The sequence below is a fragment of the Mustelus asterias genome, chromosome 2 (assembly GCF_964213995.1).
Source record: "Mustelus asterias chromosome 2, sMusAst1.hap1.1, whole genome shotgun sequence".
NCBI classification, from domain to species: domain Eukaryota; kingdom Metazoa; phylum Chordata; class Chondrichthyes; order Carcharhiniformes; family Triakidae; genus Mustelus; species Mustelus asterias.
Window position 1 is genome coordinate 45,355,081 of NC_135802.1, and position 18,861 is coordinate 45,373,941.

Below are 18,861 nucleotides of genomic sequence, written 5' to 3' on the forward strand. Positions count from 1 at the left end.
CACCCGAGGAAAAAGGCTCACACTGTCCACCCTATCTAATCCTCTGATCATCTTGTATGCCTCTATTAAGTCATCTCTTAACCTTCTTCTCTCTAACGTAAACAGCCTCAAATCACTCAGCCTTTCCTCACAAGACCTTCCCACCATACCAGGCAACATCCTAGTAAATCTCCTCTGCACCCTTTCCAATGCTTCCACATCTTTCCTATGATGCGGCGACCAGAACTGTACGCAATACTCCAAGTGCGGCCGCACCAGAGTTTTGTACAGCTGCAACATGACATCATGGCTCTGAAACTCAATCCCTCTACCAATAAAAGCTAACACACTGTACGCCTTCTTAACAACCTGGGTGCCAACTTTCAGGGATCTATGCACATGGACACCGAGATCTCTCTGCTCATCCACACTACCAAGTATCTTACCATTAGCCTAGTACTCTGTATTCCTGTTACTCCTTCCAAAGTGAATCACCTCACACTTTTCCGCATTAAACTCCATTTGCCACCTCTCAGCCCAGCTCTGCAGCTTATCTATGTCCCTCTGTAACCTGCAACATCCTTCCACACTGTCCATTTCTGCGGTGGTTGGTCCCGGGTTACTGAAAAGATATATAGAAAAGATATGCTTTGTGTGTCCTGTAGCTTCACTGATTTCATATAGTAACGGTAGGCTTACTTTAAATCCAATGATAAGAATATTCATCTTATCTAAAATGGAAGTTCAACTTAATTTTTCTCCAAAAACAAATGCTAATTTACAGGTATTGGGTTTCTTTTCGATTTTGCTTTATAATTTCCTGCAAACTTGCTAGTTTAAAAAGAATCAAATCCAGGTCAAAGTAAGGGGAAAGAAAGGAACTAAACATTTACTGGGTAAAAACTGAACATTTGTACACACTGGCTACTGAATTGTAAGTCTTTTTTATTTTGGTTACATGAAGTGCAACTAAAAGGAGATCAAAATCTGACAAGGTTCACAAATGGTTCCAAGCCTTTAAATTACAAAGGGTGACAAAACATCAATTGTCAGGTGAAAAATCCAACAAAATATTAGTTTCTCCTGCTACTTCAACAAGTTCATCCAGTGAATAGTTGTGCCATGCAGGTCACAGGTTTATGCTGAGCTGTTGAATCTCAGCATGGAATTGGTTAAAACTGAAATCAAGTGGCAAATGAACAATCAGCCCTCATTCGGGTCCTGATTGCTACAGTAATTTCTGTTGGGTAGTGTAACAACATGAACATTGTGAAAGTACAAGATTAGACTCAGAAGTAATGGCCCTCTGTCAAATATTCTGCTGGCAATCATGATTAAGCTTTACATTTGAACATGGTTCTGAACGATGGCTGGCACCAGTGGAAGCAACCATACCTCTCAAAAACAGGTCAATTATAGTACAACACAGCACAGCCATTCGGGTCATCTAATCTGCGCCAGCTCTTGAACAGCAATCCAATTAGTTCTACTTCTTGGCTCTTTTCCCATTGTAACTAATTTTTTTTCTCCTTCAACTATTTGGTTGGCACAGTGGCTAGCACTGCTGCATTACAGCTCCAGGGACTCTGGTTCAATTCCGGCCTTGGGTGACTGTGCGGAGTTTGCATGTTCTCACCATGGCTGCATGGATTTCCTCCAGGTGCTCCAGTTTCCCCCCTCAGTTCAAAATGTGCAGGTTAGATGGATTAGCCATGGGAAATGTGTGGGGTTACAGAGATAGGACAGGAGAGGGGGCTTAGATAAGATAGTGTCAGAGAGTTGGTATAGACTCGATGGGCCGAATGCCCTCTTCTGCACTGTAGGGATTCTTTGAATGAATTTATCCAGCTTCTACTACCCAACAGGCAATGCATTCCAATTCTAAACCACTTGTAGCATGAAGTGTTTTTTCTCATGCCCCCTTGCCTATCATCTTAAATTTATCTCTTCTGGTTATCAATTCTTCAGCCACTGAAAACAGTTTCTATTTATTTACTCTCTCTAAACCCTTCATAATTTTATGCACCCCAACCATATCTATTCTTAACCTTCACTGCTCCAAGGAGAACAACCCCAGTTTCTCCAGTTTATATCATCCCTCATTCTGTTAAACGTCTTCTGTGCCCTTTGCACAGCTTTCACATCAAGCTTGATCATGTGGAGATCACAGGGGTCTCGGCTAGCAGTTGAAGAGAAAAGACCCACCGGATTAAGCGCCTTTTGCCAAAATCAAGGCCCCTGGGGCAGAAGGTCTGCCAACTAAGAATTGCCAGCCAAAGTGCTAAATGGTAGGATCACTGGTATATGGTCACAGAGAATGGTTGCCTACAGATGAAGGCTGGAAACGTTTTTTTCCCCAAGATTGTAATCCAAGTTACTTTTGTGAAAAACGGCTTTGCAGGAAGGAAGGGTAAATTGTTAGGGTCTGATTACCCACTGATGTTCTTAGGACCAGTAGAAAAATTGATATGTGAACATGGGTTAAATCCCTACTGAAGAGGAAAAGTAGGTATGATCTTGACATTATTGCTTCCTAATAAAAGTAAAATCATATGTGGAGTATTTTGTGAACTGGATGCCTGTCAATTTGGAACTTCTATCAAATTTCATGGAATTTACCAGAAAGATGGTCTATCAGGTGCCTATAAGGCATGAACTTTTTGATTTGATTTGTCACATGTACTAGGATAGAGTCAAAGTATTGTTTCTTGCACATACACAGACAAAACATGCCGTTCAGGGTTAATGGAAAGTACACATGAATTAACAGACAAACTGTAGTGGAATATAGCACACTGCACAATAAATGCTAAATGCAACCAAAACAGAGTCACAGATTTCTCAACAATCCATCCAAACATTGGTAAAATGGAGACAAGAAAGGGTAAGGTGCAGAATATAATGTTGCAGTTCCAGGTAGGGAGAAGAGAAAGATTTATTCTTCAGTCTATTGGTGCGTGTTTTCAGACTTTTGTACCTTTTTCATAAGAATTAGGAGCAGGAGTAGGCCATCTGGCCACTCGAGCCTGCTCCTCCATTCAATAAGATCGTGGCTGATTTTTTCATGGACTCAGCTCCACTTACCCGTCCACTCACCATAACCCTTAATTCCTTTACTGTTCAAAAATTTATCTATCCTTGCCTTAAAAACATTCAATGAGGTAGCCTCAACTGCTTCACTGGGCAGGGAATTCCACAGATTCACAACCCTTTGTGTGAAGAAGTTCCTCCTCAACTCAGTCCTAAATCAGCTTCCCCTGATTTTGAGGCTCTGCCCCCTAATTCTAGTTTCACCCGCCAGTGGAAACAACTTCCCTGCTTCTATCTTATCTATTCCCTTCATAATCTTGTATGTTTCTACAAGATCTCCCCTCATTCTTCTGAATTCCAAGGAGTATAGCTCCAGTCTACTCAGTCTCTCCTCATGAGCCAAACCTCTCAACTCCAGAATCAACCTAGTGAATCTCCTCTGCACCCCCTCCAGTGCCAGTATATCCTTTCTCAAGGAGACCAAAACTGTACACAGTACTCCAGGTGTGGCCTCACCAGCATCTTATACAGCTGCAACATAATCTCACTGTTTTTAAACTCCATCCCTCTAGCGAAGGACAAAATTCCATTTGCCTTCTTAATTACCTGCTGCACCTGCAAATCAACTCCTTGAGATTCCTACATAAGGACACCCAGGTCCCTCTGCACAGCAACATGCTGCAATTTTTTACCATTTAAATAATAGTCCATTTTACTGTTATTCCTACCAAAATGGATGACCTCACATTTACCAACGTTGTACTCCATCTGCCAGACCATCGCCCACTCACTTAGATTATCTATATCCCTTTGCAGACTTTCAGCATCCTCTGCACACTTTGCTCTTCCACCCATCTTAGTGTCATCTGCGAATTTTGACACACTACACTTGGTCCCCAACTCCAAATCATCTGTGTAAATCGTTCTCCCAATTAAATTTAAATTTTCCCGATGGAAGAAAGTGGAAGAGAGTACATCTGGGGTGCATAGGGTCCTTGATTATGCTGGCTGCTTTCCCGAGACAGTGGGAGTGTAGACGGAGTCAATGGATGCGAGGCTGGTTCGTGTGATGGACTGGGCTACGTTCACAACCCTTTGTAGGTTCTAGCAGTCTTGGTCAGAGCAGGAGCCATACCATGGACTTTGATAAACTTTCAAAGAAGGATGGCCTTTTCATGGAGGAACATATCATGGACTTTAACAGAAATTGAATTTTGAGATTCCCTAATCAGTGCTTGCATTTAAATTGCTGTGCAGTGCTAAGGTGTCTCACATGGATAGGCTCCTGGCCTTAACTTGCATTCGGTTCTCAGAAGTAGATACTCTTCTGGATCAAATGTATGCTGTGTTTAGAAAAATCCTGGGGAAGCAGTCATTTCCAGCAGCCTTGATGGGGCAAATGGAACACTCTGCAGTGTTACAAAGGATTGCAGCATTTCTAGATAGTTCGGCAGGTGACAGTACCAGAGGAATTACAAACAGAAGGAATGAGGACAGAAGGCATTTTTAGCAGAAATGGCAGCTGACAGGATTGGAGTAGCAATAATAGACAAATTAACCATAGGAATGCCTCGGGAACAGTTAACAGGTGCTTTAGATATGACTCAAAACATCATTATGTGATGTACTGCCCAAAGTGGATGAGCAAGTTTTGGACATAAGACAGAATTCAGAAGTTGAAGGTGCTGATAATAATCAGTCTAACAGAACTATACTAGCCACAATAAGCTTTAGTCCATTAATAGAAACAGAGAATGCAGTGTCAAATGGGACTTGGCATCATTACTACCGTAAAAAAAAACAGAAAATAGGTGCAGGAGTAGGCCATTCGGCCCTTCGAGCCTGCAGCAGCATTCAATACGATCATGGCTGATCCTGACTTTCAGTATCCCACTCCCGTTTTCCCTCCATGCCCCTTGATCCCTTTAATCACAAGGGCCATGTCCAACTCCCTCATGAACATATTTAACAAAATGGCTCCAATAGCTTTCTGTGGTAGAGAATTCCACAGGTTCATAACTCTGAATGAAGAAGTTCTTCCTCATCTCAGTCCTGAATGGCTTACCCCTTATTCCTAGACTGTGACCCCTAGTTCTGTACTTCCCCAACATTGGGAACATCCTTCCCACATCTAGCCTATTCAGTCCTATCGGGATTTTGTTTGTTTCTATGAGATCCCTTCATTCTTCTCAATTTGAGTACAAGCCCAGCCAATCCAGTCTCTCTTCATATGTCAGTCTGGCCGTTCCAGGAGTCAATCTGGTGAAACTTTGCTGGACTTTCTCAATAGCAAGAATGTCCTTCCTCAGGCTAGGAGACCAAAACTGCACAAAATACTCAAAGTGCGGCCTCATGAAGGCCCTGTATAACTGCAGCAAGACATCCTTACTCCTACACTCTAATCCTCTTGCTATGAAGGCCAGCATGCTATTAGCTTTCCTCACCGCCTGCTGTACCTGCATGCCAACCTTCAGCGACTGTTCCACCATGACACCCAGGTAACGTTGGCACTTCCTCTTTTCCTAAACTGCCACCATTCAGATAACAATCTTCCTTCCTCTTTTTGCCACCAAAGTGGATAACCTCAGATTTATCCACGTTATATTGCATTTGCCAAATATTTGCCCGCTAAGCTAGGCTGCCCAAGTCACCCTGCAGTCTCTTAGCATCCTCCTCACAGCACACCCTACCACTCAGCTTAATGTCATCTGCAAATTTGGAGATATTGCAGTCAATTCCTTCATCCAGATCATTAATGTATATTTGTGAATAGCTGGGGTCCCAGCACTGAACCCTGTGGTACCCCACTAGTTACTACCTGCCACTCTGAAAAGGACCCATTTATTCCCACTCTCTGCTTCCTGTCTGCCAACCAGTTCTCTATCCATGTCGATCCATGTCCATACCCTCAATACCATGAGCTTTAATTTTGCTCACTAATCTCTTGTGTGGGACCTTGTCAAAGGCCTTTTGAAAGTCCAGATAGACAACATAAGGAGTGTACTAGTTATGTATTCATTTAATTGTGCCATGTGTTATGCTTCTTGGCCAGATCCCCAAATTGTTAGTAAGATTCAGTTAAGGACCAATAACACTTTGCTTAAAGTAGACAAATTTTGCGATTCAAGACACTTACTGAGTGAATAAAACCACAAGATTCCACAGGTTTTGAACAACTAAAAATATACAATACTACACAAGTCAAAAAAAGATTAAACAATGTACAATATCTATCTTACACCCAAACATTGGTAAAACTGAGACAACCAATCTCACTGAAACTCTCGTCTCTCTCATAAAGCACTCTAGGTCTCACCTTCGAAGATCCTACCTTGGAATTCTCTCCACAAGTCGCTACAACTTGGACGACATCAATGATGGCACACCTCCCAGGGATATCCCTATACTATAATCCCTGGTTCCGGACTCCCCCAAAATCAGGAACATCCTTCCTGCATCAACCCTGTCTAGTTCTGTTAGAATTTTAAAGGCTTCTATGAGGTCTCCCCCCATTCTTCTGAACTCGAGCAAATATATTCGGCCGACTCAGTCTCTCCTCATACGTCAGTCCTGCCATCCCAGGAATTCAAACAACTGCAAAAGTTGTTTATCACTATTGGTGCATGAGTGGAACGGGAACTGTGGCCAAATCATGGCTTACAAGCGAAATTAGGGATAGTATTAGATTCAAAGAAGAAGCATACAAATTGGCAAGAAAAGGCAATAGGCCTGTGGATTGAGAGCAGTTTAAAATTCAGCAAATTGGACAAAGGGATTGATTAAGAAGGGGAAAATAGAGTATGACAGTAAGCTAGCAGGGAACATAATAATTGACTGTAAAAGTTTCTATAGATATGTAAAGAGAAAGAGATTGACGAAAAGGAATGTAGGCCCCTTACAGTCATAAACAGGGGAAATTCATAATGGGGAACAAGGAACTAGCTGGAGAACCAAATTCGTATTTTGTTTCTGTCTTCACAAAGGAGGACATGAATAATGTAATGGAAGTTCTGAGAAACACAAGTTTTAGTGAGGAGCTGAGGAAATCAGTATTAGTAGTGAAATGGTTTTGGGAAAATTAATGGGAATGAAGGTGGATAAATCGCCAGGGCCTGAAAATCCTCATCCCAGAGTACTTAAGGAAATGGCCCTAAGAATAGAAGATCCATTAGTGGTCATTTTCAAAAATTCTGATATGGTTCTGGTTCCTACAGATTGGAGGTTAGCTAATGTAAGCTTGGTATTCAAAAAGGGAGTTAGAGAGAAAACAGGGAACCAGTGAGCCTAACTCGGTAGGGAAGTTGCTAGAGTCCATTATCAAGGATTTCATAACTCAGCATTTAGAAAGCAATGGTATAATCAGGCAAAGTCAGCACGGATGTACGAAAAGGAAATCATGCTTGACAAATTTACTGGAAATCTTTGAAGATGGAACTAGTAGAGTTGATCAGAGGGAACCAGTGAATGCGGTTTATTTAGACTTTGACAAATAACAATAGAAAGAAAATCATAGAAATCATAGAAACCCTCCAGTACAGAAAGAGGCCATTCGGCCCATCGAGTCTGCACCGACCACAATCCCACCCAGGCCCGACCCCCATATCCCTACATATTTTACCCACTAATCCCTCTCATCTACGCATCCCAGGACACCAAGGGGCAATTTTAGCATAGCCAATCAACCTAACCTGCACATCTTTGGACAATACAGCACAGGAACAGGCCCTTCGGCCCTCCAAGCCCGTGCCGTTCCCTGGTCCAAACTAGACCATTCTTTTGTATCCCTCCATTCCCACTCCGTTCATATGGCTGTCTAGATAAGTCTTAAACGTTCCCAGTGTGTCCGCCTCCACCACTTTGCCTGGCAGCGCATTGCAGGCCCCCACCACCCTCTGTGTAAAATATGTCCTTCTGATATCTGTGTTAAACCTCCCCCCCTTCACCTTGAACCTATGACCCCTTGTGAACGTCACCACCGACCTGGGGAAAAGCTTCCCACCGTTCACCCTATCTATGCCTTTCATAATTTTATACACCTCTATTAAGTCTCCCCTCATCCTCCGTCTTTCCAGGGAGAACAACCCCAGTTTACCCAATCTCTCCTCATAACTAAGCCCCTCCATACCAGGCAACATCCTGGTAAACCTCCTCTGTACTCTCTCCAAAGCCTCCACGTCCTTCTGGTAGTGTGGCAACCAGAACTGGACGCAGTATTCCAAATGCGGCCGAACCAACGTTCTATACATCTGCAACATCAGACCCCACTTTTATACTCTATGCCCCGTCCTATAAAGGCAAGCATGCCATATGCCTTCTTCACCACCTTCGCCACCTGTGACGTCACCTTCAAGGATCTGTGGACTTGCACACCCAGGTCCCTCTGCGTATCTACACCCTTTATGGTTCTGCCATTTATCGTATAGCTCCTCCCTACATTATTTCTACCAAAATGCATCACTTCGCATTTATCAGGATTGAACTCCATCTGCCATTTCTTTGCCCAAATTTCCAGCCTATCTATATACTTTCAGAAGGCTTTCGACAAGGCCTCATATAGCGACTTACTATATAAAGTTAAAGCGCATGGGATTGTGGGTAAGGTCTTGTAGATGGATAGAAAGCTGGTTAGCAGACAGGAAGCAAAGAGTTGGAATAAATAGGTCTGCTTCTGATTAGCAGGCAGTGACTAGTGGAGTATCACAGGGATCTGTGCTAAGGCTCCAACTGTTTACATTATATATTAATGATTTGGAAGAAGGAACTAAATGTATTATCCCCAAATTTGCAGATGATTATCCCCAAATGTGCAGAAGGAATTAAATGTATTATCCCCAAATGTGCCCCAGGGATCTGTTCTGGGATCCCTGCTGTTTGTCATTTTCATAAATGACCTGGATGAGGAAGCGGAGGGATGGGTTGGCAAGTTTGCCGACGACACGAAGGTTGGTGGGGTTGTGGATAGTCTGGAGGGATGTCAGAAGTTACAGAGGGACATAGATAGGATGCAAGACTGGGCGGAGAAGTGGCAGATGGACTTCAACCCAGATAAATGCGTCGTGGTCCATTTTGGTAGGACAAATGGGATGAAGGAGTACAATATAAAGGGAAAGGCTCTTAGTACTGTAGAGGATCAGAAGGACCTTGGGGTCCCGGGTCCATAGGACTCTAAAATCGGCCCCACAGGTGGAGGTGGTGGTTAAGGCGGCGTATGGTGTGCTGGCCTTTATCAATCGAGGGATTGAGTTTAGGAGTCCGGGTATAATAATGCAGCTATATAAGACCCTCGTCAGACCCCACTTGGAGTACTGTGCTCAGTTCTGGTCGCCTCACTATAGGAAGGATGTGGAAAAGATTGAAAGGGTGCAGAGGAGATTTACAAGGATGTTGCCTGGATTGAGTGGCATGCCTTATGAGGATAGGCTGAGGGAGCTCGGTCTTTTCTCCTTGGAGAGACGAAGGATGAGAGGAGACCTAATAGAGGTGTATAAGATGTTGAGAGGCATAGATCGGGCGGACTCAGACTTTTTCCCAGGGTGGAAATGTCTTCTACGAGAGGACACAGGTTTACAGTGCTATGGGGTAGGTACAGGGGAGATGTTAGGGGTAAGTTTTTCACACAGAGGGTGGTGGGCGAGTGGAATCGGCTGCCGTCAGGGGTGGTGGACGCGAACTCAATAGGGTCTTTTAAGAGACTCCTGGATGAGTACATGGAGCTTAATAGGATGGAGGGTTATAGGTAGGTCTAGAAGGTAGGGATGTGTTCGGCACAACTTGTGGGCCGAAGGGCCTGTTTGTGCTGTAGTTTTTCTATGTTTCTATGTGACAAAGTTGGGTGGGAGGATGAGCTGTGAGGGCGATGCAGAGATGCTTCAGTGTGATTTGGACAGGCTGAGTGTGTGGCATATGCATGGCAGATGCAGTATAATGTGGACAAATGTGAGGTCATCCACTTCGGCACCAAAAATAGGATGGCAGATTACTGCTTCAAAAGTCTGATGTCAGGCATATAAATGACATTGTCCTTTCCTGTGGAGCTGGGTTTGAGCAATTAGCACCTTGATACCGGGCATGTTAGCTTGGGAGAGGCTTACATTAGCTAACCTCCTGCCTACGGACCACTTTTCTTGCTACTGGATTTGATGGATCTTGAGATCTTCCTCACTAATATTGGACATCAACTCCAGCAATCTACCCATAGGCCTGGTAATAATTTACGTAACAGATGAGAAACTAGTCAACCTATGCCACTTCTGTTCAAAACCAAAATTCTCACCAAATTTGGTGACTGAACTCTAGCATGCAGGTGATGTTTGCGCTTGCGCTCACTCAGACTGAGCTCCGGTCACTTTCACTAAACATCCGGAAAATTAGGGTACTTTTCCAATCAGCTATCAAGCATAATACCTCCCACAACCTGCTCTATCGATTAAGATCAATAGCGAGATCCTAGCAAATGTTATTTTCCACATCTTGGGAGTCTCTTACTGATGAAAGCAGACATTGACTGCAATGATGAATTTTGTCATCTATGTGCCAGCTCAGCCTTTGGCTGACTAAAACAAAGTGTATTTGAGGACCAGGATCTCAAATCCAAGGTGACGGTCATGGTTTACAGAACAACAGTAATCTTCATGTTCCTACATGCTGAAAGACATGGACAATCTACAGCAGGCACATCAAAGCACTGGAGAAGTACCATAAGCAGTACCTTCACAACACAAAATGGCTAGGCTTAAAAATATTACACAATTCCCCTCCCTCATGCCTATAAGTCCATGTTCTTGGGTGACTCCTTTGTTTATCAAAGCAGTAACAAAGAGTATTAAACAGCAATTTAAATTAAATACTTTTTTTTGAAAAAGCACAAATCAGTGAAAGGGAAGGATAGTATACATACAAAATATGAAAATGATTTGATTGAGGATGGCAATCTAACCTTCTTCCTCATTCAGCTTACATACACGTCAATAGTCATTACCAAACCAACACCCAAAACAAAATGAATAATTCATGTCATCATGCAATAAAGCCCAATGAAAATCTTATGTGGAAATGTAGACATTGCTGTAATGGGAATTACTTCCAAAGGAGATTTGTAAATTTATTTCAGGGCGATCGGATATTCGCCCACAATATGGCTTAATTTATCACTCAGTTCTCTTCCAGATAATTGGGAACATAAAACATGCACAACACCCATTTGACATGATACTTGCCCTATAAAAATTATTATACAGAAATTTAGAACACAGAAAAGGGTCATTCAGGCCAACAGGTCTGTCTGATGTTTATGCTCCATATCATCCTCCTTCCACGTTATTCCATCAACATTTCCTTCTAGCCCTTTTCTCTCTCATGTACTTATCTAGCTTGTCCATCCATGCTATGCACCTCACTACTTTATGCGGTAGCAAGATCCATCCTCATCTCTCGCTGGATAAAGACGTTTTTCCTGAATTTCACATTAGATTTATTAGTGCCTATCCTATAGTTACGTGTGATGGTAACGTTTCAGCTACCTGTAACATTATCTGTTTCTCTCACCACATATACTGCTGCCAATTTCCAACATTTGCTATTTTTATTTCAGATTCCCAGAATCTGCAGTATTTTACATTCATACTTATGTCTCTTAAATTTGGACTCACCCACAAATGGAAATATCTTCTCTACATCTACCTTATCGAATCCTTTCATAATTTTTGAAGTCTATTATGCTATCTCTCAGTTCTCTCTTTTGCAGAGGAAGGAGGTACAGTCTATATTTTTATTTACAGCAGTTTTAGTTGCTTAATCATAGTTCTCATATGCATGACTATATCAGAATTATGTATGGTGCTTTCTTAAATCTACAACAACCTTGTGTGTATACCTGAAATGACTAAAAGTCCATATAATTTCCTTTCGTGAATACCTGCAAAATAGAGTAAATAAAGATAAACTGTTTCCAATATTTGAAGGGTTGATAACCGGAAAGCACAATCTAAGATGACTGGCAAAAGAACCAAAGACGACATGAGGGAAAAAATGTTTTACCGAACAACTAGTTAGGGTTTGGAATATGCTGCTGTAATAGGATGGTGGGAAAGCTTCAAAGGAAATTGGTTAAATACTTGAAAGAGAAAAAAACTACAGGAATCTGGAGAAATAGTGAAATGGTACTAACTGGATTGCTCTTTGAAACAGACAGCGCAGATTCAGTGGGCTGAATGGCCTCCATCTATGTTGCTCTATTTTATAATATTATGACTTCTTTAGCTCTATAGGCACAGTATGAAAGGACTGCATAAAATAGGTCTGCTTTCCACCCGAGATATTGGAGTTCTGATGCAGTGTGATTATTACAACAGCATCCTTTAATTCAATAATTCTAACACAGTTATGAGAAGCATATGGATGAAAGCAAAAAACATGTCCTGTCAAATCAGGTAACAATGGTGGTGTGCTCTCCCTTTTAGCTAGAAAGTAGCTGTTTTTCTCAAGGAAATTAGTGACACATATCCTAAGAACAAAATTTTAAAATCTGTGGAAACCACAAATCTGTTACCTGTGGCATCAGGTAATACTGATGCTTGGTGTTTTGACAAACCCTTAAGTACAACATGACTTAAAGAACTGCCAAATGAACTATCCACAAAGCCTGGCGAGAAGGTAGTGTGTGGCAGATGCCCTTGAAGAATGGTACCCACAACTATGTGTCTTAGTCAATTAATTAAATTTAGCAGTGTAGATAAAATGTATCTGCAGAATAATTATGGAAACAACAGCAATGCACTGAGAATAAAAACTGTATTTGACAGCAAGGAAAGAAAAATAGGCAGCTCTATGCAGTGTGAAATCATGGATGTATTGCAAAGTGACAGAGCATGGAAGCTTTTTTAGAGACATACCTTCTCCAGGGCTGCCCTGTTCCAAAAGAAACTGCTGCCCTTCATTCCAGTGTCTTTCCAATAACTGTTCCATGCTAGATGCGACTGGTGGCAGATTTTCCAACACAGTGTTATTTGACTGATCATAACGAATTTGTAAACCACTTGCAGGAGATCTGTTTGAAAGGTTAGAATTTCCAAGAAACACAACAAAATTAGTCTGTATAATTCTTACAGAATCTACTTTTCCAAAACAAAGATCCCCAAATTAATCTTCCAAAATTGTCAAGTGTAATGCCAGCTCCTTAAGGCAGATGCCATCAAACATATCCATCCTGCCGAAAATTAACTGTTCCAGGCAGTCATTCCACGAGACTTGGGAATAATGTAACATGGCCAAGATATTCTACTTTAAGAAAAAGCTATTTTGAAGTAATAACCCTCTTTGGATAGCTAATTCTTTATTAACAATAAATAAAAATTAATACTACATTTTAAAAATCAAACTTCTCATCTAAAATAAATGAGAAGATTGGTCAACGATACAACAAACTTTAGGTTCAGTAGCATGCTGTGCAAAAGTGTAGCCAACAAACAGACTTGGGGGTTGAAAATATCCAAATCTAAATTATCGATTCCAGTAGAGCCATTAGCAGACATCAGAGAGAGACTGAAATTCTGCAGAAGGTGGTAATGAAAAATCAGACTATGCATCCTGCATCACTGCTAGATCCCTCTCACCAACTAGTTATATAGAAACATTTGCAAAGGTCTCAAGCAGGTGATGTGTAAAAAAAATAAGATTTAATTGGAATAATGATTTTTAAAAATTAAACAATAGGTTAGATTACACGAAAACACAAGTAGCAGTAAACCATATAGCCCCTCAGGCCTGGTCTGCCATTCAATACAATCATGGCTGATCCCCAGCTTCAACTCCACTTTCCTGTCTGCTCCTCATATCCCTCGATTCCCTGAGAGACCAAAGATCTGCCTTTCTCAGCCTTAACTATATTCAATGATAGAGCATTCCCAACCTCTGGGGTACTGAATTCCAAAGATACATAACCCTTTGGGTGATGAACTTTCTTCTCATCTCAGTCTGAAATGATTCTTCTTTTATCCCAAGACCGAGCCCTCTTGATTTCGAATACTTAGCCAGGGGAAACAACCTCTTTCATCAAGCCCTTTCAGAATCTTGTATGTTTCAATTAGATCATATTTCGTTCTTCTGAACTCGAGCAGATAGCTTCAATTTACCAAGCCTCTCATCATAGGACAATCTTCTAATTTCAGGAATCAGTCTAGTGAACATTTGCTATGTTGCTTCTGATTTATTCTTCAACAATGTAAACAGAGGAGTTGGCCAAGGAGAACTGGTTGATATGTTGATTTAGACTTTCGACAAGGTCTCACATTGCAGACTACTCTGTAAAGTTAAAGCGCGTGGGATTGTGGGTAGTGTCTTGACATGGAAAGAAAGCTGGTCAGCAGACAGGGAACAAAGAGTTTTGTTATTGCAATGGAGAGGGATAGGGCCGGACGGCAGGGCAAGGCTTACAATTGGGGGAGAGGTAATTATGATGCGATTAGGCAAGAATTAGGGGGCATAAGATGGGAACAGAAACTGTCAGGGAAAGGCACTGATGAAAAGTGGAACTTTTTCAAGGAACAAATACTGGGTGTCCTTGATAGGTATGTCCCTGTCAGGCAGGGAGGAAATGGCCGAGTGAGGGAACCGTGGTTCACAAAAGAGGTGGAATGTCTTGTGAAAAGGAAGAGGGAAGCTTATGTAGGGATGAGGAAACAAGGTTCGGATGGCTCGATTGAGGGTTACAAGTTAGCAAGGAATGAGCTGAAAAAGGGGCTGAGGAGAGCTAGGAGGGGACATGAGAAGTCCTTGGCAGGTCGGATCAAGGAAAACCCCAAGGCTTTTTACTCTTATGTGAGGAATAAAAGAATGACCAGAGTGAGGTTAGGGCCGGTCAAGGACAGTGGTGGGAACTTGTGTATGGAATCAGTAGAGATAGGCGAGGTGATGAATGAATACTTTTCTTCAGTGTTCACCAAGGAGAGGGGCCATGTTTTTGAGGAAGAGAAGGTGTTACAGGCTAATAGGCTGGAGGAAATAGATGTTCGGAGGGAGGATGTATTGGCAGTTTTGAATAAACTGAAGGTCGATAAGTCCCCTTGGCCTGATGAAATGTATCCTAGGATTCTTTGGGAGGCGAGGGATGAGATTGCAGAGCCTTTGGCTTTGATCTTTGGGTCCTCGCTGTCCACGGGGATGGTGCCGGAGGACTGGAGAGTGGCAAATGTTGTTCCTCTGTTTAAGAAAGGGAATAGAAATGACCCTGGTAATTATAGACCGGTTAGTCTGACTTCGGTGGTTGGTAAATTGATGGAAAAGGTCCTTAGGGATGGGATTTACGACCATTTAGAAAGATGCGGATTAATCCGGGATAGTCAGCACGGATTTGTGAAGGGCAAATCGTGCCTCACAAATTTGATAGAATTTTTTGAGGAGGTAACTAGGTGTGTTGATGAAGGTAGGGCGGTTGATGTCATATACATGGATTTTAGTAAGGCGTTTGATAAGGTCCCCCATGGTCGGCTTATGATGAAAGTAAGGAGGTGTGGGATAGAGGGAAAGTTGGCCGATTGGATAGGTAACTGGCTATCTGATCGAAGACAGAGGGTGGTGGTGGATGGAAAATTTTCGGACTGGAGGCAGGTTGCTAGCGGAGTGCCGCAGGGATCGGTGCTTGGTCCTCTGCTCTTTGTGATTTTTATTAATGACTTAGAGGAGGGGGCTGAAGGGTGGATCAGTAAATTTGCTGATGACACCAAGATTGGTGGAGTAGTGGATGAGGTGGAGGGGTGTTGTAGGCTGCAAAGAGACATAGATAGGATGCAAAGCTGGGCTGAAAAATGGCAAATGGAGTTTAACCCTGATAAATGTGAGGTGATTCATTTTGGTAGGACAAATTTAAATGTGGATTACAGGGTCAAAGGTAGGGTTCTGAAGACTGTGGAGGAACAGAGAGATCTTGGGGTCCATATCCACAGATCTCTAAAGGTTGCCACTCAAGTGGATAGAGCTGTGAAGAAGGCCTATAGTGTGTTAGCTTTTATTAACAGGGGGTTGGAGTTTAAGAGCCGTGGGGTTATGCTGCAACTGTACAGGACCTTGGTGAGACCGCATTTGGAATATTGCGTGCAGTTCTGGTCACCTCACTATAAGAAGGATGTGGAAGCGCTGGAGAGAGTGCAGAGGAGATTTACCAGGATGCTGCCTGGTTTGGAGTGTCGGTCTTATGAGGAAAGGTTGAGGGAGCTGGGGCTGTTCTCTCTGGAGCGGAGGAGATTGAGGGGAGACTTAATAGAGGTTTATAAAATGATGAAGGGGATAGATCGAGTGAACGTTCAAAGACTATTTCCTCGGGTGGATGGAGCTATTACAAGGGGGCATAACTATAGGGTTCATGGTGGGAGATATAGGAAGGATATCAGAGGTAGGTTCTTCACGCAGAGAGTGGTTGGGGTGTGGAATGGACTGCCTGCAGTGATAGTGGAGTCAGACACTTTAGGAACATTTAAGCGGTTATTGGATAGGCACATGGAGCACACCAGGATGGTAGGGAGTGGGATAGCTTGATCTTGGTTTCAGATGAAGGTCGGCACAACATCGTGGGCCGAAGGGCCTGTTCTGTGCTGTACTGTTCTATGTTCTATGTTAAATAGGTCTTTTTCCGATTGTCAGGCAGTGACCAGTGGGGTATCGCAGGGATCTGTGCTAGGATCCCAACTGTTCGCATTATATATTAATGATTTGGAAGAGGGAACTAAATGTACTATCTCCAAATTTACAGATACAAAGCTGGGTGGGAGGGTGAGCTGTGAGGAGGATACAGAGATGCTTCAGCATGATTTAGACAAGCTGAGTGTGTGGACATTTGCATGGCAGATGCAGTATAATGTGGATAAATGTGAGGTTACCACTTCGGTAGCAATAACAGGAAGGCAGATTATTTGAATGGGTTTAAACTGAGAGAGATGGATACTCAGCGAGAGCTTGGTTTTCTTATGCATCAATCACTGAAACTAAGCTCGCAGGTGTAGCAGGCAGTAAAGGTGGCAAATGGTATGCTGGCCTTCACAGTGAGAGGATTCGAATATAGGAAGGGGGATGTTTTATTGTAATTGTATAGGGCATTGGTGAGGCCACACCTGGAGCAGTGTGCACAATTTTGGGGCCCTTATCTGAGGAAGAAAGTCCTTGCTATAGAGGGAGTGCAGTGAAGGTTTACCAGGCTGATTTCTGGGATGGCAGGTCTGTCATATGAGGAGAGAATAAGTCGGTTAAGATTATATTCACTCGAGTTTAGAAGAACGAGAGGGGCTCTCAGAAACTTATAAAATTCTAACAGGGTAAGACAGGATAGATTCAGGAAGAATGTTCCCAATGGTGGGGGACTCCAGAACTAGGAACTATAGTTCGAGGATAAGGGGTAAACCTTTCTGGACTGAGGGTGAGGAGAAATGTCTTCACCCAGAGAGTAATGAATCTGTGGAATTCACTAGGACAGAAAGTAGTTGAGGCCAAAACATTGCGTGATTTCAAGAAATTAGATATAGGGCTAAAGGAATCAAGAGATATGAGGGTAAGGTGGGATCAGGATTTTGAATTGGATGATCTACCATGATCAAAATGAATGGCAGAGCAGGCTTGCAGGATCAAATGGCCTACTCCTGCTTCTATTTCCTATGTTTCAAATGCAAGTCCAGAATTAGAATTTCTCTCATTCTTGGAAAGAAGTTTAAATTCCACAGCAACAAGATGGCATTTTTTTAAAAAAGGAAGCTGTGTTGATTCCCTGATATGTTTTTTTCTGTCCAAGTGGTCATATACTGCATCACTAATGATTCCCTTGAGCATTTACCTATTACTATCAAGTTAGTGGGTCTATAGTTACCCTGTTCTACCACATAATGATGAAGGACATGTAGCCACAGCAAAGTGAGTATTTACTTTTTGCATCCATTGTAAAATGATGACCCATGATAACTATTTGATATAATAAACTGCACAGTGGATTAATATCCAATGATTAGACTACCATACAAACATACATATGCCATCACAAAAATGAGATTTCCATGACATACAGATAAATCCATACAAATGTTTTGGTTTCCATTTGAATTCGGAGCTGAACTTTAGTAAACTGGTCCAGTATTAGGAAGATTAAACAAGTTCTTATGAAGGACAAGTGCTCTATTGAGCACTAAGTTTTCTAATAGATCAAAAATTCCAAACAATCCTCTGGTATAAAAAAATTACTGAACCACTTCTACTATTTTATACTTTCAAATTAAATTACAACATCAAATACAGCTGCCAGATCCCACAAACATCAAAAAATTGTTGAAGTTGGTAAAAAAAATGCAATAGCATGTTACGCAGTCAGGTGAAATACAGCACTCCAAAGTACTGCGTTTGTGTGTCAGCTTAGATTATGTGCTCACGTTCTGCGCGGAACTGAGTGCGCAATCTTTACTCCGAAATGAGAACGTGCCATTAAGCCAAGATGATGTCTCCTACTTTCTATCCTATAATCCCTGCTGCAATTATTTTCTTCTTGCCCGAGGTGAGGGATTGGAAGGCTATTAGCATTGTAGTCCACAACACAAGTTACTGCCTCATTTCAATATGGTGATGAAAGGTCATGAAAATGAAGGAAAATATGACTAAAAAGGGTGAAATATTCTGATTGTCTAAAGTTTGCATTGCCATGCTTTACCGTGGTGAAAGACTGCCTCTTGGTGAACTGCTCCTCCCAGGAACACTGCGGTTATTGTCCAATTCTTGATCTGAAAAATAAACAAACTAGTTAACAAAATTGTTCAGTTAATGAGCATGCAACAATCTTGATAAAAGATTTAGTACCAATCACTTTAAACAATTACCCTCATTCTAAGC

General features: G+C 42.1%; 1 protein-coding gene across 9 annotated transcripts in view; it reads right to left on the minus strand.

Moving 5' to 3' along the window:
* mllt10 (MLLT10 histone lysine methyltransferase DOT1L cofactor) overlaps nt 1-18,861 on the minus strand; it is a 248,754-nt gene that overhangs the window by 18,163 nt on the left and 211,730 nt on the right. For all 9 annotated transcript variants that reach the window (XR_013500066.1, XR_013500065.1, XM_078234429.1 and 6 more), the window contains 2 exons: nt 18,683-18,752; nt 12,900-13,054 (listed from right to left, as the gene is read on the minus strand). Coding sequence is in view for 7 of the 9 variants with exons in the window: in XM_078234429.1 (XP_078090555.1) it covers nt 12,900-13,054; nt 18,683-18,752 (225 nt within the window). In the remaining 2 variants the exon portion in view is untranslated. The remainder of the gene's footprint in view (nt 1-12,899; nt 13,055-18,682; nt 18,753-18,861) is intronic.